The sequence below is a fragment of the Hemitrygon akajei genome, chromosome 13 (assembly GCF_048418815.1).
Source record: "Hemitrygon akajei chromosome 13, sHemAka1.3, whole genome shotgun sequence".
NCBI lineage: Eukaryota > Metazoa > Chordata > Chondrichthyes > Myliobatiformes > Dasyatidae > Hemitrygon > Hemitrygon akajei.
Window position 1 is genome coordinate 44,588,544 of NC_133136.1, and position 24,337 is coordinate 44,612,880.

The following is a 24,337-nucleotide window of genomic DNA, read 5'->3' on the forward strand; positions in this document are numbered from 1 at the left end:
CGGAATTTCTTCATAACCCGGGGACTGCCTGTACTTTTAAATCATCTCTAGATTACTTATAGTACCTAATACAATGTAAATTCTATGCAAATAGTTGTTATACTGTATTGTTTAGGAAATAATGACAAGAAAAAATAGTCTCTATATGCTCAAATAACGAGTACTGGAGAGAGAACTTCCAGGTTTTCCTGCTCTGCGGTTGGTTGAATCCGCGGATAAAGAGAGCCGACTGTATTTAGGACTCCTGTCACACTGCATACTAATTAGGCAACACATTGGCAGACAAGCAATCATTTGTTCTATTTTAGCCTCAAATTCTGTAGCTGTTCAGGTAATTACTAATATCAGAATTACTTGAATCATAGTTATTGTGGATGACCTCACTTAGTCCTTGTGAACTATAAAATCGCCAACCTACTTGATTTCCTCTCTACATTTTTATCAGGATTATAAATGCAGGATTTCCTGCTCAGCTCAATATTTTCTGATAGCAAACTACTTTTAAAGCACACAGTTAATATTATCAATTATGGATGTCATTATCTTTTTCATTTCCTTTAGTCTATGATACTTTCTAGATAGTTACTTTCCCTAGATTCTTTAAAAACTAAAGGTCTTGCCACTTAGATGCTCCAAATAAAGCAGGCATACGGTGTATTGGCCTTCATCAATCATGGGATTGAATTTAAGAGCCGAGAGGTAATGTTGCAGCTATATAGGACCCTGGTCAGACCCCACTTGGAGGACTATGCTCAGTTCTGGTCGCCTCACTACAGAAAGGATGTGGAAACCATAGAAAGGGTGCAGAGGAGATTTACAAGGATGTTGTCTGGATTGGGGAGCATGCCTTATGAGAGTAGGTTGAGTGAACTCAGCCTTTTTTCCTTGGAGCAACGGAGGATGAGAGGTGACCTGATAGAGGTGTATAAGATGAATCAGAAACAGGTTTATTATCACCGGCATGTGATGTGAAATTTGTTAACTTAGCAGCAGTAGTTCAATGCAAAATATAATCTAGCAGAGAGAGAGAAAAATAATAAATAAAATAAAGCATAATAAATAAACAAGTAAATCAATTTCATTTATTAAATAGATTATTAAAATATGTGCAAAAACAGAAATACTGTATATTACAAAAGTGAGGTAGTGTCCAAGCTTCAAAGTTCATTTAGGAATCGGGTAGCAGGGGAAGAAGCTATTCCTGATGATGAGTGGCATTGATCGTGTGGATAGTCAGAGGGTTTTTCCCAGGGCTGAAATGGCTAGCACGAGAGGGCACAGTTTTAAGGTGCTTGGAAGTAGGTACAGGAGAGATATCAGGGGTAAGTTTTTTACTCAGAGTGCTGAGTGCATGGAATGGGCTGCCGGTGACGATGGTAGAGGCGGATACGATAGGGTCTTTTAAGAGACTTCTGGACAGGTACGTGGAGCTCAGAAAACTGGAGGGCTAGGTAACCCTAGGTAATTTCTAAGGTAAGGGCATGTTTGACACTGCTGTGTGGGCTGAAGGGCCTGTATTGTGCTGTAGGTTTTCTATGTTGATGGAACTGTTGGAAGGCCGTGTTTCTTATCACACACAGTTACCATAGTAACTGGTAATCACCCTGTTTGATGTACTTTCTAACTTTTTTTTTGGAAAAGTGTCCTGTATAAACATGTACAAATGTGTATATATCGTGCAAGTGACATCTTTAGTATTGATACAGGTGAAATTTTTAGTATTAATACAAGTGAATGTACAGTATTCCATATTGTCTGTCAACAAGTGGCAAAGACCTTAATGTTACTTGTTGAATGCAAGTTTGTGATCAGCTTCTTTCTAGTTATATCAAAAACTGTAGAGGCTTTCTGAACCAATCGGGAGAAGTTCTTTGCTGGTTGAAACTCCTCAGCTTGTTCAGTTCCTCACTCACAAGTTTACTCATAGCATTCATACACTAGTGTCTGCAAGGTGACAAGCACTTACAGGTTATTTTTTAAAAATTCTGCATCAAAATTATTGGATTTTTAAAAATTTTTCTGCTGAACTGCTGGAAATGAGGCATCTCCTTTCCCCACCACAAAATGGGTAATCTAAATAAGCATTTCCACACTATTTGAGTAAAACATTTGGGGTGCACAGAGGAAGGTGTGCTGGTATAAAATTTAAGGGCTTAAATGATTTGATATGACATAGGAGATTTAGGTCATTTTGGCCCATTCAGTCTGCTCCGCCATTCCATCATGGCTGATCAAATTTTTACTCGGCTTCATTCTTCTGCTTTTCCCCCATATCCCTTCATGCTCTGTTCATACCTCTGCCTTAAATATACATAAAGACTTGGCCTCTACAGCTGCCTGTGGCAAAGAATTCCACAGATTCACCACAACACTCTTGGCTAAAGAAATTCCACCTCATCTCTGTTCTAAAAGAAAGCCCCCCTCTGGTCTTAAACTCTCCCACCATAGGAAGCATACTCTTCACGTCCACTTTATCAAGGCTTTTCACTACTTGATAGGTTTCAATGAGGTTACCCCTCATTCTTTTGAATTCTATTGAATATAGGTCCAGAGCCATCAGATGCTCTTCATATGACAAGCCATTTAATCCTAGATTTATTTTTGCGAACCTCCTTTCAATCCTCTCCCATTTCAGCACATCCTTTTTAAGGTAAGGGGCCCAAAACTGCTCTCAATACACCTCATCAGTAGTTTATAAAGTTTCAACATTATATGCTTGCTTTTATATTCTAGCCCTCTTAAAATGAATGCTGACATTGCAAATGCCTTCCTCACCAGACTTGACCTGCAAATAACGTCTAGCAAATACTGCACAAGGGCTCCCAAGTCCATTTGCACCTCAGTTTTTTGTATTTTCTCTCCATTTAGAAAATAGGCAACACTGTATTCCATCTGCCACTTATTTGCCCATTCTCCCAACCTAAGTCCTTCCTCAAAACTATGCCTCTCCACCTATCTTCATATCGTCTGCAAACTTTGCAACAAAGTCATCAATTCCATCATCCAAATCATTGACATATAACGTAAAAAGAATTGGTCCCAACACTGACACCTGTGGAACACCAGTAGTCACTGGCAGCCAACCAGAAAAGGCTCCCATTATTCCCACTCTTTGCCTCCTGCCAATCAGCCATAGCTTTATCCATGCTAGTATCTTTCCTGTAATACCATGGTGTCTTAGCTTGTTAAGCAGCCTCATGTGTGGCTTCTGAAAATCCAAGTACACAACATCTTCTGATTCTCCTTTGTTTATTCTGCTTGTTACTTCTTTAAAGAATTCCAACAGATTTGTTAGGCAAGATTTTCCCTTGAGAGAACCATGCTGACTATGGCCTATTTTATTATGTGCCTCCAAGTACCCCGAGACCTAACCTTAATATTTGACCCCAACATCTTCCCAGCCACTGAATGGCCTATAGTTTCCTTTCTTCTGCCTCTCTCCATTCTTGTAGAGTGGAATGACATTTGCAATTTACTGATCTTCCAGAAATATTACAGAATCTAGTGATTCTTGGAAGATCATTACTAATGCCCCCACAATCTCTTCAGCCACCTCATTCAGAACCCTGGGGTGTACACCATCTGGTCCAGGTGACCAGTTAACCTTCAGACCTTTCAGTTTCCCAAGAACTTTCTCTCTAGTTATGGTAACTTCACACATTTCATGACCCCTGACACCTGGAACTTCCACCATGCTGCTAGTGTCTTCAACAGTGAAGATTTATGCAAAATACTTATTCAGTTCAACTGCCATTTTGTTGTCCCCCATTACTACCTCTCTACCATTGTTCTCCAGCAGTCTATTATCCCTTCTCGCCTTTCTTTTACATTTTAGGTATCTGAGGGAACTTTTGGCATCCTCTTTAATATTTTTGGCTAACTTACTTTCATATCTTTACCTTAATTACTTTTTTAGTTGCCTTCTGTTGGTTTTTAAACTCTTCCCAATCTTCTAACTTCCCACTAATTTTTGCTTGAGTATATGCCCTCTCTTTGGTTTTTATGTTGGCTTTGACTCCTCTTGTTAGCCGTATTTGTGTCATCTTTCCTTTAGAATACTTCTTCCTCTTTGGGATGTATACATACTGTGCTTTCCAAATTGCTTCCAGAAATCCCAGACATTGTTGCTCTGCCGTCATCCCTGCCAGTGTTCTTGTCTAATCAGTTCTGGCCAAATCCCCTCTCATGTCTCTGTAATTCCCTTTACTGCACTGTAATTCTGATACATCTGACTTTAGCTTCTTCTCAAATTTCAGGGTTAATTTGATCATATTATTATCACTTGCCCCTAAGGGTTCTTTTACCTTAAGGTTTCTAATCAATTCTGTTCATTACAGAACACCCAATCCAGAATAGCTGATCCCCTAGTGGTCTTGTAGGCACACCATATCTTTCCCTCTCCTGGAATCCAGCACCAGCCTGATTTCCCCTATCAACAGTACCTGCATGCATTTTCTATCTCACATTGTAAATTGTAGGCTGTATCCTTATTACTTTTTGGGGGTCTGTATACAACTCCCATCAGGGTCTTTTTACTCTTCCTTAGCTCTATCCACAATGATTCAATATCTTCAGACCCTATGTGACCTCTTTCTACTGATTTAATTTTTTTTTTACCAATAGAGCAATGCCACTTCCTCTGCCTTCCTGCTTGTACTTTTAATACAGTGTATATCTTTTGACATCGAGCTCCCAGCTATTATCTTCTTTCAGTCATGATTCAGTGATGCATACAAATGAATGTTTTGATTCTGTATTTACTTGCGAGGTCAACACAGACTATAAAACTGAGGCAAAAGAATATTGAGGTCATGAAATCTATCGGGATTGCAGAAGAGGAGGTGCTTGCTGTCTTAATGCAAACTAGGGTGGATAACCCTAGGACCTGACATTGTGTCACCCTGGACATACTGGGGGGCTAGTGCAGAAATTACAGGGGTCTTGAAGGATGGGAGGATAGCTAATGGTATTCCATTGTTTAAGAAAAACAGAATAAAATGACAATTACAGGCCTGACTTCAGTCGTGGGTAAGTTATTGGAAGGTATTTTAAGGGACAGATTATATAAGTATATGGATAGAGGAGGTCTGCAGAGATAGGGATAGTCAACGTGGCTTTATGTCCTGCTTGGCGGGCTGGTCCAGAAGGTTTAGACTCTTGACATTCAAGATTAAGTATCCGACATTGGCCTAGTTGAGAAACTAGATTGTTGGTAGTAGATACGAGGAAATCTGCAGATGCTGGAAATTCAAACAACAACACACACAAAATGCTGGTGGAACACAGCAGGCCAGGCAGCATCTATAGGGAGAAGCGCTGTCGACGTTTCGGGCCAAGGGTCTCTCTGATTGGAGGTCTGTGACTAGTGTTGTGTCACTGGGTTCACTGCTTAGGTTTGTTGTTTATCATCTACATTAATAATAAGGTGATAATGTGGTAAATTAGATCAGTGAATTTGTGGATGACACCGAGATTGGGGCCGTAGTGGGCAGGAAGAAAGGCTATCACAGCTTGCAGTGTGATCTTGACCAGCTGGGAAAATGCACTGAATAATGATAGATGGACTTTAATACAGATTAGTGTGAGATGTTGCACTTTGGGAGGACAAGTCAGGAGAAGTGAATGGAAGGGCTTTGACTCGTGTCACTGAACAAAGGATCTGGGAGTACAAATCGATAATTCATTGAAAATGGCATTACAGGTGGATTGCATTGTAAAGAGAGCTTTTAGCACATTGGCATTGAATTTAGGAGTTTGGGTGTTATTGTTGAATTTGTTTAAGACATTGCTTAGGCTGAGTTTAGTGTATTGTTCTGGTCACCTACCTACAGGAAAGTTATCAATAAGCTTAAAAGAGTGCAGTGAATATTTATAAGGATGCTGTCAGAACTTGACCTGAATTAGGGAAAGATTGAATGTGTTGGGATTTTATTCCCAGCAACATGCAGAAGAATGAGGGGAGATTTTGTAGAGGCATTTAAAATTATGAGCTATATAGATAGGGTGAATGCATTCGGGCCTTTTCCCCACATTGGGTGGGGTAAAAACGAGAAGTATTAGATTAAGAGAGAAGAGTGAAATAATTAAGGGGAACCTAAGAGATGATCTAGAGGGTGGTGAGAGTGTGGAATGAGCTGACAGTGGAGCTAGTGGATGAGGGTTCAGTTGTGATTTTTAAGAGAAGTTTGGATAGGATAGGTTTACAAGGAATTGGTCTGAGTGCAGGTAAATGGGCATAGGGAGAAGATCAGGTTGCGATGCATTCAGTCGGCTGAAGGGCCTGTATCTCTATTGTAGTATTCTAATGACGGTATTGGATTTGAAACCATTAGCTTACAATGCCATAGCAGAATTTAATTTTTATCTGTTTCAAATATGAACAGATGGTTATGATCAAAACATGCAAAGTTATTCCAACCAACCATAGCCAGCATTTACTTATTTCCTGTCAGCTAAGGTTCTAGCTTGTATGATCTCCCTTCAAGAAGCTTGGTTTACTTAGTTCTTGATTAGAAAACTAGTTTTACTTCTACGACCAAAATTTTCAGTGAAAGACTTTAAGAAGTAAAACCTATTTTCTACTTCGGATTGCCCTAATAAAACTGACATTGTCTTCATGTTATATAGCTAATAATTTTCTCAATAAAAGTGCTTTGTTTGGTTTTGCATTTTTGTTGAAGCAGTAATTTATTGGTGGATAAAAGCAGTTTCATTCTTCTTGTCCTTAATTGAAATGTCTTAGGGTTTTCAGTCTCAGACATTGCTCCCATCAGTCCTTTCAAGCTGCTTTCCATTTTGGGGTCACAGTCTTCTACGTTGTTAACATTTTCATACATTGGTGAAGAAGAATGAAGTTCTCTGAGTCCTTCCTCTGGCAGGCAGGTTAAAATAACTACCCTGCTATAGCTGTACGATTTGCATATCAGCTCTTATGATTATATTTTTGACCAAGATCAGGTGATTGACTGGTGCAGTATTTTGGCATATTCCACACAATGTGGTTGGAACTAATCAAACTATTCTCATTCAGTGCTGTTATGTAGAAGAAGGGCATGGAAGAAGGGCATTCACAACTATTAAATTATTGGCCATCTGCTATAACCTAGCTTGCTGGGAGGACCAAGAACCTTAAATATATTATCTTCAAAGCTGGGATTTGTGTTGTGAGGAAAATTGGACAGGCAATGTTGGGATTGTGGAATTTGATCGGTGTTATAGGAAGGAAGATAGACAGGTATTGATGAGTTGGACATCTGATTTATCTTTGTTGGAAACTGGGGTGAGGGTGGGGACCAGATAATCCTGTGGAAAAGGGATAAAAATTCAGGACTGACATTTTTATTGGCTGTTGGTGCTGGAATGTGGTTATTTGTATGGGGTTGGGATTGGAGGTGGAAGTCTCTCTTTTAAAGAGAGCATTGTGAGGTTAAAAATGGAATGGGGGGTACGGTGGGGTTATTATTGAGTAATGTTTAGGAATTATGCTCTAGCCAGAGATGATGATTACCAATTAATCTTCATCACAGGTTCCTCAGGACAATATAATCAATATTCCTTTGCAATGCTCCAGTCATGCCATTGGATTAGAAATTATATCTGTGCATGGACTTCAAATGAGGAAATTGCCTCACCAAGTGCATATTTGAATGTTCTGGAATGGAATTGGTCACAATAGTAATCTATAGCAAGAAAAGGATTTTTAATTACACAATGCTAAAAAAGAAGCTTTGTAACTGATTTGCTAGGCAAGTCTATGTTATATTTGCAACATGTAACCATTAGCACTTCTAGATGTCTACAATTTTAAGTTGCACGTGGGTGAATTTAAACATTGCCGATTAAAACACATTATTCAAATACTGAACTGAGTTCAAAATTAAATCTAAAATTTAAGATGTGGTTGCTTCCAAGGTAACAACAGGTTTCTATTCCTGTAAGGTGTTTGTAGACTGGGAAGGCTTTGTATATAAAAACATTAATGCAGTGGACTCTGGTTAATTGGGAGACATCAGAACCAGTACATTTTGGCTTAATTAAATGGCTACCCCACTTAGCTGAATTTTCATGGAAATAGATAAAAGGTCTTTTTTAAAAAAAGATAGATTACCATTTAACTGAAGTCCAAATGATCAGAATCAGGTTTATTATCACCAGCATGCAACATGAAATTTGTCAATTTAGCAGCAGCTGTTCAATGCAATACATAATCTAGCAGAGAAAGGGAAAAAAATAAAGTAAATCATAATAATAAATAAACAAGTACATGGGTTATGTAGATTGAATAGATCTTTTAAAATGTGCAAAAACAGAAATGCTGTATGTTAAAAAAGTGAGGTAGCGTCCAAAGCTTCAATGTCCATATAGGAATCAGATGGCAGAGGGGAAGAAGCTGTTCCTGAATCACTGAGTGTGTGCCTTCAGGCTTCTGTATCTCCTACCTGATGATAACAGTGAGAAGCTGGAGGTCCTTAATAATGGACGCTGCCTTCCTGAGACACCGCTCCCTAAAGATGTCCTGGGTACTTTGTAGGCTAGTGCCCAAGATGGAGTTGACTAGATTTTCAACCTTCTGCAGCTTCTTTCAGTTCTGCGGAGTAACCTCCATACCAGACAGTGATGCAGCCTGTCAGAATACTCTCCACGGTACATCTACAGAAGTTTTTGAGTGTATTTGCTGACATGCCCAATCTTTTCAAACTCCTAATAAAGTATAGCTGCTGTCTTGCCTTCTTTATGACTACATCGATGAGTTGGGACCAGGTTAGAACCTCAGAGATCTTGACACCCAGGAAGTTGAAGCTGCTCACTCTCTCCATTTCTGATTCCTCTATGAGCATTGGTATGTGTTCCTTCGTCTTACCCTTCCTGAAGTCCACAATCAGCTCTTTCGTCTTACTAACGTTGAGTGCCAGGTTGTTGCTGCGGCACATTATCTCACTCCTGTACGCCCTCTCATCACCACCTGAGATTCTACCAACAATCATATCATCAGCAAATTTGTAGATAGTATTTGAGCTACGCTTTGCCACACAGTCATGTATATACAGAGAGTAGAGCAGTGGGCTAAGCACACACCCCTGAGGTGCGCCTGGGTTGATCGTCAGCGAGGAGGATGTTATCACCATTCCGCACAGATTGTGGTCTTCCAGTTAGGAAGTTTTTGATCCAATTGCAGAGGGAGGTGCAGAAGCCTAGGTTCTGAAGCTTCTCAATCAGGATTGTCGGAATGATGGAATTAAATGCTGAGCTATAGTCGATGAATAGCAGCCTGACGATGTGAGTGCTACCGGGCAATAGTCATTAAGGCAGCCGACATTATTCTTCTTTGACACTGGTATAATTGTTGCCTTTTTGAAGCAAGTGGGAACTTCTGTCCAAAGCAGTGAGAGGTTGAAAATGTCCTTGAATACTCCCGCTAGTGGGTTGGCACAGGTTTTCAGAGCTTTACCAGGTACTCCATCGGGACCTTCTGCCTTGCGAGGGTTCACTCTCTCTAAAGACAGCCTAACATCGGCCTCTGAGACAGAGATCACAGGGTCATCAGGTGTAGCAGGGATCTTCACAGCGGTAGTTGTGTTCTACCTTTTGAAGCGTGTATTAAAGGCGTTGAGTTCATCTGGTAGTGAAGCATCGCTGCCATTCATACTATTGGGCTCATACTTATTGATGGAAGAATTCATCTGCTGTGTTCTTTTGATTGACTAAATATACAAAATCAGTGCACACACCTGGATAATCGACTGGCTTCATACAATACAATCGAATGTTGTATCTTCTAAATCTTCATTGTAACATTCAATATGATTATCAATACCTTCAAGTTCTTTGTAATTCCTAACTTGCTGAAGAAGTGAAATTATTTTCACTCCTGGCCACATCTTGCATCTTCAAGCCTGAATGCTTGAAACCATGGTGAGCAAAACGGTTCCAAATTTTCTCAGTGCTTATTTCTATTTATGACAAAAATCACTGAGTTTTGAACCCAAACACACACAGCTGCTACTAATTTAAAAACTGATTGCTCATATCATGGTGTAGTGTCTAATGGCCATGCAAGTGCATGTGACTGATGCTAGTCAAAAACTGTTTGACAACAGTCCAGTTAAGAGGCACAGTGTACCAAATAAATGAAGGGAATGTCTGGCAATTTTCACGATTTAGTTTTTGTGCTTTAAGAGTTGTCCAAGTAATGGCTGCCCTGATTAACTGATGACCTAATTAACTGGAATTGTCATGTGGGAGGTTAGCTTATTTGCTGGTCGAAAGCCGCTTCCGCTTTGTTGGTCATTGATTGGCTCGTAAAAGTAGCAGTTGCTCTTTTTGGTTTGTTGGTTTGTGCAACATGGCACCAATTTCCGGTTGTGGACACCCTGGGGATATAAGAATAGTTTATGTGGGAGGCTAGGGTTCTCTCTCTTTCTTTTGTCCCCAAGGTACACTACACAGAACCATTGTGGAAATATGCTCCAGACATGCATTCTTAGCCAATTATCTGTTAAATATCTAGTTTTGCAGTTTGTGTAACATGGTGGTGGTGGGGGGGCTTAAATGTTTGGCCGAATCATTTACTGTTTGTAAATAAATGATTGATATGCTTATTTGTAGCTAGAGTTTTCTGTCTCACTTACTGAAGCCGTGAATCTACTTCCACAACTGTACTTCTGAAAAATTGTTTTTAAAAATATGCTTCTTCACTGTAGTTATTCCAGATAGCTAAGTGACTTTGCTTTTAGAAACAAATTGATTTTAAGAAGCAAAGGTTTATCCCATGGTTTCTTTACTACAATAAATTTTCATTTCTGTTGTATATAATGACATTCGTTGCCTAAAATTTGAAATGGACATTCTATGCAATTCACTGCAAAGCTTTTATATCTTAGCAACAAAATATGGAAAATAGCAGCTCTTACGTAGCTTTCATGAATAATGGAAAATCAAAGCTGGAGCTTTGGTTACCACAGTTTCTAGGGTGTTCGTGACAGATTTTGGAATTGACCAGAGATGCTAATATGAGGGGGCATAATTTTAAGGTGATTAGAGGAAGATATGGGGAGATGTCAGAGATAAGTTTTTAAAAATATTTTGTTTGTGTGTGTGTGGAACTCACTGCTAGATGTGGTGTTAGAAGTAGATACATTAGGGGCATTTAAGGGACACATGGATAATAGAAAAATGGCGGGCTATGTGGGAGGGAGGGATTGATCTTGAAGTAGGTTAAAAGATTGGCAAAACATCGAGGACTGTATGTTGCTGTAATGTTCTGTGTTCTAAATTGAATTTAACTAATGCTCTCATGCTTTTTATAACCAATTAATTCATCCTGGCCTTTTTGATTAGGTTGTACCAGTAATGTTACAGTTTAATTTGTAGCATTAGTAAACATCATGAAATGGTGGAAGAGGAAGCCACCTTATAGATACAATTTTATGATTATGCATTGTTTTGTTTAACTTGTCATAGATAGTCCAGGAATCAGAGGTAGATGGAAGGACAGGGATCACTGCTGCCTTGACGATCAGGAGTTTCAAGCTAGGTTTGCGGTCTCAATCTTCAAATCTTCAAGCACCCTTTTCCTCAGTTAACTAATGGCAGTAGTGGTGCATTGAAGGCAGAGGTGAATTTCCTCATTAATGTCTGCCTTCACCCAGGGGTGGATGTTCAGATGTAGAGTCTCATCCAAATCTTCTAGTGTCTCACTGTGAAGCTATATTGTTGGAAGCATGTCATATGGTAGGGGGCACAGTGTTGGAGCAATGGTATAGGCATGTTTCATTGTCTCATTGAGGTTAGTACTGTAGAAGACACAGGCTAACTTACATCTTGCATGCCTTCATGAAGCAAGTGTATGATGTAGACAAGTTTCTCTGTGCGGCTTAATTTGAGGAGACTATTTCACAAACCTTTTGATTAACAGAATCAAAGCGTTTGGTTAGTTTAAGAAGAAACTTGTATAGGAGCTGGTGCTTTTCCCTGCAGTATTTCTGGAGGTATTGCAGTGTGTATCTGAGTGGAGAGAATTCGCGCATCAAATTCTCTCTTTGGCCTTTGGGATAAGAGTTGAGGAGGACCCTGACGATTACTTTGACTGTGCAGGACAATTCAAGAGAAACTCCGACACTCTGTAATTAGCACAGTCATACTTCGTCACTTAAAAATGTTCAGTAATCAGAGCAGGCAACTCAAGACACTGAAAAGATAGTTCCTCTTCAGATTCCACAGGGGTGTCAAACTCAAATACACAGTGGGCCAAAATTAAAAAATCGGTGCAAGTCGAGGGCCGGACTGGTTCAGCGTTTATTGCAAAACTTATTGAAATGAATTTATTACACATATTAACCTGGAACTAACAAAGCTTAGGTTATTGCCTACAAAAACAACATTGAACATTAAATAAATAAAAAATCAGTTGCATTTATTTCTTATGGCTTTATCTGCAGCTTTTCCGGAGTAATTTCTAATGAAAACATTTTTCCACAGGCCAACACTCTGTGATTCACACTAGTCTAAGCCAGATACTTGGCATCTCATCTTGGATGCAAGTTCATCAATGTTTGGAGTCAGGCTCTGAGCTGAGGAAATCCTCAGAATTGAGTGAAGGTGTTCATCAGAAAGACGACTCCTGTGTGATGTTTTGTTTATCTTCATCAAAGAGAACAGTTGTTCACACAGATATGTGCTGCCAAACATAGAGAGCATTTGAGCAGCTTGGGTACGCAGCTGGGGCATTGTGTCGGGAATGAAACGTAGAAACTGTGCAGCGCCCACCGAGTCATACTTTGCCTTGAGTGTGTCACTACATTGGAGTTCAATCAGCTCCATTTGTATGTTGGTTGGTGTGCTTTCCACGTCAGCTGCAAATGGATTACTGAGCAGTTCAAACCTGCTTTTTTGGGCTTCAAAGTCAGCAAATCGCCGTGTGAAGTCGGCACCAAGTATGCTAAGTTTTTCAGCAAACTTTGCACGTGGGAACACTGCGGTAGAAACCTGCTCTTTCATAGTTTGGCAACACGGAAAATGGCTCAAGTTTTCTTGCTGCATCTGCGTCTCCCACAGGCGCAGCTTGGTTTTAAAAGCCCTCACTGCAGCGTACATGTCTATGATCACACGACCCCGCCCCTGAAGCTGCAGGTTGAGCGCATTGAGATGGCTCGTGATGTCACACAGAAACGCCATTTCACAAAGCAACTTTTTATCCCGGAGCTCTGTTGTGTCTTTCCCTTTGCTTTCCATGAACTGACAGATCTCCTCACGCAACTCGAAACATCTTTTCAGCACTTTTCCTTGGCTTAACCATCGCACCTCTGTGTGATAGGGCAAATCATTATATTCTGAACCCAACTCCTCCAGAAACGACTTGAACTCGCGGTGATTCAAACCTTTGGCTCTTATGAAGTTAACTGCTCGTGTTATGGTGCTCATTAAATGTTCCATTTTCAAGGCTTTGCCACACAACGATTCCTGGTGTATGATGCTGTGATAAGCTGTCAGCTCACCTGCGCCGTTTTCCTCCCGCATCTTCTCCCGGATCCTGCCCACCAATCCACTCTTTTGACAGCACATCGCGGGCGCTCCATCTGTCGTCAGTCCCACAAGTTTATCCCAAGGCAGCCTCATTATATTTACACATCTGGATACCTCTTCAAAGAGATCTTTTCCAGTAGTTGTGCCATGCATTGATCTTAATCCCAAAAGTTCCTCTGTTACACACAGACTTGAGTCCACTCCACGAATGAAAATTGACAATTGGGCAGTATCAGAAGTGTCCCTGCTCTCATCCACAGCAAGGGAATATGCGATGAAATCTCTTCCCTTCCCCACCAGCTGTTGTTGTAGATTGGTGGCAAGCTCACGTACACGGTCAGCAACGGTGTTTCTGCTCAGGCTCACATTTGAAAATGCTTGCCTTTTATCTGGGCACACGACGTCGCAAACTTTCATCATGCAGTTTTTAACAAATTCTCCCTCGGTAAAGGGCCGGGCTGATTTAGCGATCTCTGCTGCCACAATAAAACTAGCCTTTACAGCAGCCTCACTTTGTGTTTTGGCTTTTGTGAACATAGCCTGCTGTGACGCCAGACTTCTTTTCAACTCTTCTACCTTCTGGAGCTTCTGTTTCTTGTCCAGATGCTTGTATTTGTCGTGGTGTTGTGTTTCATAGTGTTGTCTTACGTTATATTCTTTAATTACAGCCACACCGTCTCCACACACGAGACAAACAGGTTTGCCCTTTATATCTGCGAACATATACTCTGCCTCCCACCTGCCTTGAAAACCCCTGTTTTCAAAGTCCACCTTTCGTTCAGCCATTTTTGGGGTGAGGGATAGCTGAAAGTTGACCACACGTGACTAGCGCCATAAGGATGCTGATGAGAGAGTAAGGCAAGCGCGAGCAATGCACTGGCAGTGCATTGTGGGATTTGTAGTATTAGTGGTGCATGCAATATATCGGCGGGCCAGATCTAATAGAGAAAAAAATTTATTCATTAATGATATTCAGGAAATAAACCAGGGAAACCGAATAAACACTAAAAACCCTGAAAACCTGGTACCTGAATAAACTCAGCATTAGCCATATCATACGCCATAGGCGCTTCGATTACTGGAGCCAGCTTTAATAGTAATTAGATATTATCTCGTGGGCCAAAGATAATTCCACCGTGGGCCGGATTTGGCCCGCGGGCCTTGAGTTTGACATATATGCCCTAGTAGGACAAGCAGAGTTCTTGAAGCAGTCAGAGAAAAAAAATCCAAGGATATACTGAAGTTTACCTATGTTTGCTAATCAACAAATGCTATGGGGAAGTAACTTCACACTACAAAAATATCTTTGTGTAACTATTTTCAATAAAAGAAACAGACAGACAGACATACTTTATTGATCCCAAGGGAAATTGGGTTTTGTTACCGCCACACCAACCAAGAATAGTGAAGAAATATAGCAATATAAAACCATAAATAATTAAATAATACTAAGTTAATCATGCTAAGTGGAAATAAGTCCTGGACCAGCCTATTGGCTCAGGGTGTCTGACACTCTGAGGGAGGAGTTGTAAAGTTTGATGGCCACAGGTAGGAATGACTTCCTATGACGCTCAGTGTTACATCTTGGTGGAATGAGTCTCTGACTGAATGTACTCCTGTGCCTAACCAGTACATTATGGAGTGGATGGGAGTCATTGTCCAAGATGGCATGCAACTTGGACAGCATTCTCTTTTCAGTCACCACCGTCAGAGAGTCCAGTTCCACCCCCACAACGTCACTGGCCTTACGAATGAGTTTGTTGATTCTGTTGGTGTCTGCTACCCTCAGCCTGCTGCCGCAGCACACAACAGCAAACATGATAGCACTGGCCACCACAGCCTCCTAGAACATCCTCAGCATCGTCCGGCAGATGATAAAGGACCTCAGTCTCCTCAGGAAATAGAGACGGCGCTGACCCTTCTTGTAGACAGCCTCAGTGTTCTTTGACCAGTCCAGTTTATTGTCCATTCGTATCCCCAGGTATTTGTAATCCTCCACTATGTCCACACTGACCCCTTGGATGGAAACAGGGGTCATCGGTGCCTTAGCCCTCCTCAGGTCCACCACCAGCTCCTTAGTCTTTTTCACATTAAGCTGCAGATGATTCTGCTCGCACCATGTGACAAAGTTTCCCACCGTAGCCCCGTACTCAGCCTCATCTCCCTTGCTGATGCATCCAACTATGGCAGAGTCATCAGAAAACTTCTGAAGATGGCAAGACTAATGTGAGCAGTTACCCTTGACATACAATGACATTGCCATTACCAAGTTTCCTGCCACGATTACTGTGACTACAAGATCAGGTCAGGGCAGGTGATTTGGTTCCTACTGCCCCATGCCTTTTCCCCATCTCTTATGCACAAATCAGAAACATGAATGAATGCCCGCCACTTGATGGAAGGAATGCAACTTCAACAACTGTCAAGAAGCTCAACACCATCAGTGAAGGCAGGCATTCATGATGAAATTTACTCTTGTGTTCAGTATGCTGACAGAGCCTTTGGTAAGCTGAAATAAAAGTTGTTTCAAGATCAAGATCTCAAAAGTGTTTTTGAACAAGGTAGTCAGCTTTGCATTCTGCATAGCCCAGATACAGTTCCTTCTCATAAGAAATTCAAGTGGACAATTCAGGAATGCCATCTTTCTGTACTTCATGAGTTCTGACAAAGGATTTCTAAATACTTTTCTTTCTCTCATGGCCCACTCTCCTCTTCGATCAAATTCCTTCTTTAGCCCTTTACCTTCACCTTCAAGTTACTCACTTCACCACCACCCACTTACCTTCCCCCATATCTATATTTACTTATCACCTTCTAACTTGTAATTCCTCTCTTTCCCTGACCACCGTATTCTGGCTTCTTCCTTCTTTCTTTCCAGTCCTGATGAAGGATCTCAGCCTGAAACATTTCCTATTTACTCCTTTCCATAGATACTGCCTGACTTGCTGAATTCCTCCAGCAGTTTGTGCATTCCATCAATTCCTGATGGAAGAATTCTCTCTTTCTAACTCTGCTCAGAACAGTATAATACATGTTGACTGTGCTTTTCAGCATGATGAGTTGAACTTGAAGCCAGTGATTGAGTTATTGATCTTGATTTAGTAACTCAGTCGCCTGAACTCAGACTGTTGCAGTACGCCCTGTGAAATTATCGGATGCAAAAAATACCAACTTAGGGAAAACAGCTTGTGTTTGCTGTGGCAAGTCATTGTTTCTCAGAGTAAATAAAATGTAACCATTTGAATTTAGTGTTACCTTGGTAAATAGTGGTTTGTTTGGTATCCCATGATATTAAGACATGGAGAAGCAGCAATCTAGGACTGATGAACAACATATTGTCAGGTGCATTTGTAATTTTGAAAAAACAATCAGATTTGAAGGACAAATCTAATTTAAAATTTCCTTGTGCAAATATAGTCATCAAGATTTTAAAGAAAGTGACTATAACTGCTTGGTATGCTGGATTTGAGCATTAAGCTCTTAATTGAAACTGTAAATTTCAGGTAGAAGAAATGAGCCCTTGCTCTGAGTTCTATGAAACTGAAACAAATGGATTTAAAATTAATTCCAAGCAGTTATACACGAAGTAACACAAAAATCAGTTTTTTTGTTTAGTTTATATTACATATGTGCTACTACATAAATGTAATTAAGATGTGAGTAATTTACCTAACCTATTTTCAGTTGTCTTTTTACTCTAAGACGAAAACTTATCAGATGATCATTTAGGAACTCCGATAATTATAATATTTGTTTTCCATATATGTTGCATGCCATCTTAATTCATTGTAGAAATGTTTAAGATTACAGAAAGTCAAGTCTTCCTTGGTTCTCCATTATTTAAGTATTTTGAAAATTGTACCAATTTTCTCAAATTTTATAGCTGTTTCAGAATTCTTCATGACCTCTTATGCAGTTAATAAATATTATTATTTTACAGGTTGTAGAAAATGTTCTAAAAGTGAACCCTATATTAGGGCCTCAGATGTTTCAGCCACTTCTTCCAACGGTCGTTAAAGGAATCTTGGATGGAGAGGTAGGAATTTAGAAATCTTTAGGTGCTGTGCAGTTTCATATTAACATAGTGTTAAGCAAACCATTTGTAAGTCTAGCACGTATATCTCAGGTTTAAAAGTGAAACCCAAGAAGGAGATTATAGCAATGAACAGAATCAGCTGGCAGTTCTTTCCAAGTGAGAGCATACACAGGCAATTTTCATTTCACAGTCTGTGGTAACTTGTAGTAGCCACTGAAGCTGCATGCACGTTTTCATGAAGTGGGAGGAAATAAGATCACCTGGGAGGGAAGCAATGATATGTACAATCTGAACTGCTTCTAATGGTCAGGATTAAATCTTTGTCACTGGAGCTGTGAAAGAGCAGTACTAATTTTTGTGCCACCTGGTGCTGTAATATGTACCATAAGCTGCTGGAGTGATCACTGTCTCGTCTGTTCTGTTATCTCCACCAAACAACACAATAGAATAGTAGTTAGTGTAATGCCATTACAGCACCAGTGACCTGGGTTCAATTCTGCCACTATCTGTAAGGAGTTTGCACATTGTCCCCATGATTGTGTGGGTTTCTTGGTGCTCAGGTTTCATCCAGTATCCCGAAGACATATGGGATAGTAAGTTAATTGGTCTCATGCATATAATTCGGCAGTATGGGCTTGTTGGCCTGGAAGGGCCTGTTACTCTGCTGTATCTCCAAATAAAATAAACTGACCCCACAACAGAATCAACAGAAACATTCTGGAAAGGAAGATGAGTGTTTAATCTCCCCAGGATCCCCCATAGGGAGCTCTTATCAGGCAGCCTGTAGACTCCCTACCACATGAACCACAGGATTTTCACAGTATGCTGTCTTCTGTGGACTCCACCTTAATTGGCACTGGTGAATAGACTTGGCTTCTGCACCAAGAAGAACCAGGATAGAACCATAGAACATTACAGCTCAGAAACAGGCCTTTTGGCCCTTCTTGGCTGTGCCAAACCACTTTTCTGCCTTGTCCCACTGACCTGCACCTGGCCCATATCCCTCCATACAACTCTCATCCATGTACCTGTCCAAGTTTTTCTTAAATGTTTTAAGTGAGTCTGCATTTACTTCATCTGGCAGCTCATTCCACACTCCCACCACTCTCTGTGTGAAGAAGCCCCCCGCTCCCATGATCCATTTAAACTTTTCCCCCTTCACCCTTAACCCATGTCCTCTGGGTTTTTTTCTCCCCTAGCCTCAGTGGAAAAAGCCTGCTTGCATTCACTCTATCTATACCCATCATAATTTTATATACCTCTATCAAGTCTCCCCTCATTCTTCTACGCTCCAGGGAATAAAGTCCTAACTTATTCAACCTTTCTCTGTAACTCAGTTTCTCAAATCCTGGCAACATCCTTGTAAACCTTCCCTGCACTCTTTCAACCTTATTAATATCCTTCCTGTAATTCGGTGACCAAAACTTCACACAATACTCCAAATTCAACCTCACCCAATACCTTATACACCTCACCATAACATTCCAACTCTTATACTCAATACTTTGATTTATAAAGGCCAGTGTACCAAAAGCTCTCTTTACTACCCTATGTACCTGTGACACCACTTTTAGGGAATTTTGTATCTATTCCTAGATTCCTCTGTTCTCCTGCACTCCTCAGTGTCCTACCATTTGCCTTGTATGTTCTACCTTGGTTTTAATGAGAAAGTCCATGAGCTAATTAATCAGAAATACAAGGTTTAACCGGATTGAATCTCTACAGTTTGCCATGGGTAAAGAAACAATTGCAGTAGATTCTGTAAGTAGATGTCCAGCAGAAAACCCATCACCTAACTTAAGAACATATGTTGGGTGGAAGTAACATAGGAGGCCCAACAACTTACTGATAAACATCAATGTACACAGTCAAGACTGGTTAGGCCCAACCATTCTGAGAGCCAAGAATAGTTGTGAACTTATGAAGCACAGAGAGGCAGCTGCGATTCAACAGCTGCTGAAAGGAACACTTCAAAGACCTCACCCACAACTCTGACCCTGACATGGACATCCGGCTCCTGGACTGTTTTCCCACTCCCATCGGGAGAAGGCAAAGTAGGATGTCAGGACCACCAGAGTCAAAAACAGTTACTTTCCCCAAGCAGTAAGGCTGATCAACACCTTCACACCTCCAACCATCACTTCTTTATTATTTTCTGTATAGACACTCCTCTGCGTGGCGTCACTTTATTGACATACAATCAATGTATATAAGCTATCTTAAGTATTTATATTTGTTATTTTTATTATAATAATAATAATAATAGTTATTATTGTTATTGTGCTCTGTGTTTATTTTGTGCTGCGTCAAATCGAAGTAGCAATTACTTCGTTCTCCTTTACACTTGTATACAGGAAATGTCATTCAGCCATCTTGAATTTTAACACACTAACATAGTAGCCTATTTGCAATAGCCGTTCTGCCACTACAGAACAAGTAAACTGTAAGATCATATCCTAGCTAAATAAAAGACAACATTGGGAACAGGTGATAGCCTGCTGTAGTTCTAAAACTCAGTGACTTAGACCATTAGCCACAAGTCTGCAATTTCATTGTTCATTCTGGGAAATGGAGAATATACCAGGGGACCAGAAGAATGCTGTAATTGTAACCCTCTCCAATAAATCAGATAAAACTAACCGTTGTAACTACGGATAAGTCCCCCCCCCCCCCCCCCCCACCACCACCACTGTCTCTCACAGGGAAGGACATTGTTTCTGTCTTCCCCAATCCATTCCAAGTAGTTCAAATTCTGTTTCCCAACTAACATTATGGATTAAATCTGTCAAGAGGCATCATCAACATGCAGTCAAAGAGTATTTTCACCATATTGCTCATTTCACTTGTTGGTTGTTGGGTGTATTTAAGGCTGAGCTTGATAGCTTCTTTATTAGACTTGGAGTTGAAGGTTATGGAGTGGGGCTGAGGAGGGGTATAAAGGATCTGCCATTATTGAATGGCAGAGCAGACTCGATGGGCCATATGGCCTAATTTCTGGTTCTAGGTCTTGTGGTGTTATAGTCTTAAGCAGCAATGCCATCCTGTGGTCAATCCCTTCATGGATATGTCAACCTCTTTGTAACCTTTGGCTTGTACACTTGTATGCTTCAGTTGGTCAGTCCTTCCCTGACAACCCCTTCCATCCCCAGTGTTCCAAACCCCAGCAATGTCTACAATTACCTATGTTCTTTCACTCCTAATGTTTCCAAACCCAGTTCCAGCCTCAGATTTATTGTTGATATTTCACTGCTTGCCAACACAAGAAATCAAATGCGATTTATCCTGTTCACCACATACCACAGCTGAGGGCTTTGGAGGAATGCACTGTATTTATTAAATCTCACTGTACAAAATGTCTGACCTTGTGGACAGTGATGACTTGACATTCGTCAAGCACTTTCACGAACCAAGGTCACTCTGACCTTAGTCATCTAGTTGCAGTACCCTGACACACACAAAATGCTGGTGGAAAACAGCAGGCCAGGCAGCATCTATGAGGAGAAGCACTGTCAACGTTTTGGGCCGAGACCCTTTGTCAGGACTAACTGAAAGGAAAGATAAATTTTCTCTGCACCAATCCTAGATATACTTCCTGTAGGTAGGCAACGAGAGCTGAATCCAATACTCTAAATTAGGTCCCACCAATGTCTTGTACAACTTGAACATAGCATGCCAACTCCTGTACTTAATACTTCTATTTATGAAGTTCTCTTTATCACCCTATCTACCTGTGATTTTCAAGGAATTATGGCTCTGTGTTTTCAGGTTCCTTTGTTCTACCTCACTCTGTATTACCCTACCGTTCACTATGTAAGTTCTACCTGGTTCATCTTCCCAAAGTTCAACACCTTGCACTTGTCTTTATTAAATTCTATCTGCCATTTTTTCAGATCTGTCTGGGAGAGAAATAGAAATAGATGAATGAAAACAATGAAGAGAAGGAAAAGAAGCAGGGCTTCTGTCATCCTCTAAGCTAGCACTACCTTAATGTAGATAGTCTCTTAATGAAGTGCCTACAGCACTAACTCTTTTTCTTTCTCCAGTGATGCTAAGGATTTCCAGCAGTTTCTATTTTGAGTTTCCAATATGAAATTTCTGAGTGAGATTGCCTAATTAGGGTATTTATTGCCTTTAATTAGCCAAGCTATTGGCATAATTGAGAAACTAAATGACCAAACCTGATATTTTGTATCATTAAATTATTTATAAAGTGGTTGCACCGTATTTGAGCAAGTAAACTAGCATTTTGTATGAAGGCATTTGGGCTATCTTGTAATTAAACAGGTTATGATGCTGAAAATAAAAATTATTTTCCTGGTCTATTCAGATGGTTAGTTGCTATTTTTTAAAATTTCTCCAACATAAGAAAGGAGAACTAAAGGATTAACAAAGGAAGCCTTCAAAACATTTATTTTTGATGCAATAAATTGGCACATAAAGGAGCCACATTGAACAGAATTTGTATTTTCATGTACTTCAGAGATATCCAGTGATAATGTCGACATACCTGGGCATCACAGGGCGAGTGCTATTGCAAAATACAGTCTTCTTCTCTTCCCTCCTCAACCAGATTGCATTAGAGCTTAATCGTGAGGTAAGTGCTGGCAAGTCTATTTCTGACACAACAGTATGATGGAAGTCACAACCACAGGTTTAGAAATTGATTGCATAGGATCGTAAAAGTAGTACAGCAAAGATGAGCAATGTAACTCTATTTTAGCTATAATAGGTAATAAAATCTCAGATAGATTAAAAAGGAACAAATATTCCTTACTGAATATATTGATGTACTTCATAAATGTATTTTTATAGGTTTGATCTTTTTATGCATTTTTTTGTCTCCTGTGAATTTTTTGCTGAAGCTTTGTATATAAAAAGTTTCAGAAATACTCTATTATTTGACTTTGATACCAGAAACAATACGATATACTTGACAGTAAAAATTCTGGCATACTTCACTGTTCACATTTGAACTTCAAAATAGAATTACAAACTTTTTTCTCATTTTATGTTGAAGTAGTTTGAGGCCTATGAATTTTCCATTATCACTATTAAATTACAGATTTTATATTTTGTCTTTGGAATCACAATTGGGTGGCTGCAATTTTGTGTTTTTTTAAACACCATCATTATCCCTGATTATGTATGTTCTTAACTACTGAATAAACAGTTTAAGGTACTCAAGTAGCTTTTCTGAAAAGTGTGCTGGCAAGTTTGTCATGTAACAATCATTCCCACAATACAGTACATTTTGTATAAAAGCATGAGGCAAAATTGGATCAAAAATGATGTAAAATCAAATGCCGTTGAAATGATGTTTTAATTTAGGAGATACCAATTTATTCTTGAACCACTGAGGTATTCTTTAAACTGCAAAGTATTGGGAATGGTGAAATGTAGGATCGTCAGAAATAAAATCCAAGAAATTGTTTGGAAATAATTTCTTATTAAAAATAATATGTGTAATTTGTGTAATTAAAGAATGCATTTCAAAAGTAAGTAAGTACTGCATTCAGTTACGTAATCATGTAAAGTACAGCAGAACTGGTGCATTGTGGGAGAAATTTGTCAAGGAACTGGAATTTCAAATGTATTAAAATTTATCTAAGGTTATTTTCTTAATGAGCACATTTCATTGTAATTTCAGTTGTTTACAAACATTAGATTTTGGAAAATTTGAGTAATGATTTTCACAGGAACATTGTACTGTTCTAATTGAACTTTTGGGTCAATTCTGGTAACTGTTTTTGTCAGTTTAAGATAAGTTATCTGCTTTTTTTGCAATTGAATTGTCATAAACACAACTTTTTAGCTTTTTGGTCTCATTTTCATTTCAATGTTTATTCAGATTATAATTATGATTGAACATTACATCATAATATATTTATTATTGTGACTGCACAATTAAGATGAATTTTAAAATGTATCTCTCCATTGTCAAACTATTTAACTTAATTTGAACTTTTAAGTCCATTGAATTTACCTTCTATATAGATGGATCAGCTTCTTGGCAGTTTAATTGAGATGTGGGTTGAGCGAATGGATAACATCACACAACCAGAGAGGCGCAAGCTTTCTGCCTTGGCATTACTTTCGCTCTTGCCGTCAGAAAACAGGCAAGTCAGTTCTACTTTTCATACAGCATAAAGCTGTCTGTATATATTCTTCACTGAACTGATTAAAGTTGGTATTTATTTGAGATATCCATTGAAAGTGCCTAATATGATTACTGACTGCTTCACATTGGAAGTTAGTTTAGGCTTTGTTAGTGATTTTAGGTGTGTTGTTAATGTTATTGTATTGTTTTGATTCTATGATTGTTTTCACTTTGCATGCTCTACTTTTGGAAAACATGCAGACAATAATATTACTGGCTTCAAATTGTGTATTTTGACTTTTGAGGGTACTTAAGCACAATTTATAGAAAAGATGAGAATAGCTCACATGTTAGATGAGGTGCATGAATGGCTTTAGTTCAATTTGTAATCCTCTAATGGAATTACATATTTAGTCATTTGAAGGTAAATGGGTTGTTCATGAAGAGTTTCTCTATGGATGAGAGATGGTGAAGTGCACATTGATTCCAATACTATGAGGCTAAGGAAAAGTAATTGGAAAGCAGCCAATATTCAAATAAGGAGGAAGGCAAAAGGTGGGCAGCTATGGGCCTGTTATTTCTTACCGGAAAACATTGAGATCAATTAAGGAAGTTACAACAGTACTTTTAGAAATCCATAATCTAATTAAGCAGTGTCAGCATAGGTCTGTGCTGGGGAAATT

At 39.6% G+C, this 24,337-nt stretch overlaps 1 protein-coding gene across 4 annotated transcripts in view; it reads left to right on the forward strand.

Moving 5' to 3' along the window:
• ipo11 (importin 11) overlaps positions 1 to 24,337 on the forward strand; it is a 420,430-nt gene that overhangs the window by 197,205 nt on the left and 198,888 nt on the right. For all 4 annotated transcript variants that reach the window (XM_073064510.1, XM_073064512.1, XM_073064513.1 and 1 more), the window contains 3 exons: positions 17,462 to 17,557; positions 22,038 to 22,151; positions 23,552 to 23,673. In XM_073064510.1, the coding sequence (XP_072920611.1) occupies positions 17,462 to 17,557; positions 22,038 to 22,151; positions 23,552 to 23,673 (332 nt within the window). The remainder of the gene's footprint in view (positions 1 to 17,461; positions 17,558 to 22,037; positions 22,152 to 23,551; positions 23,674 to 24,337) is intronic.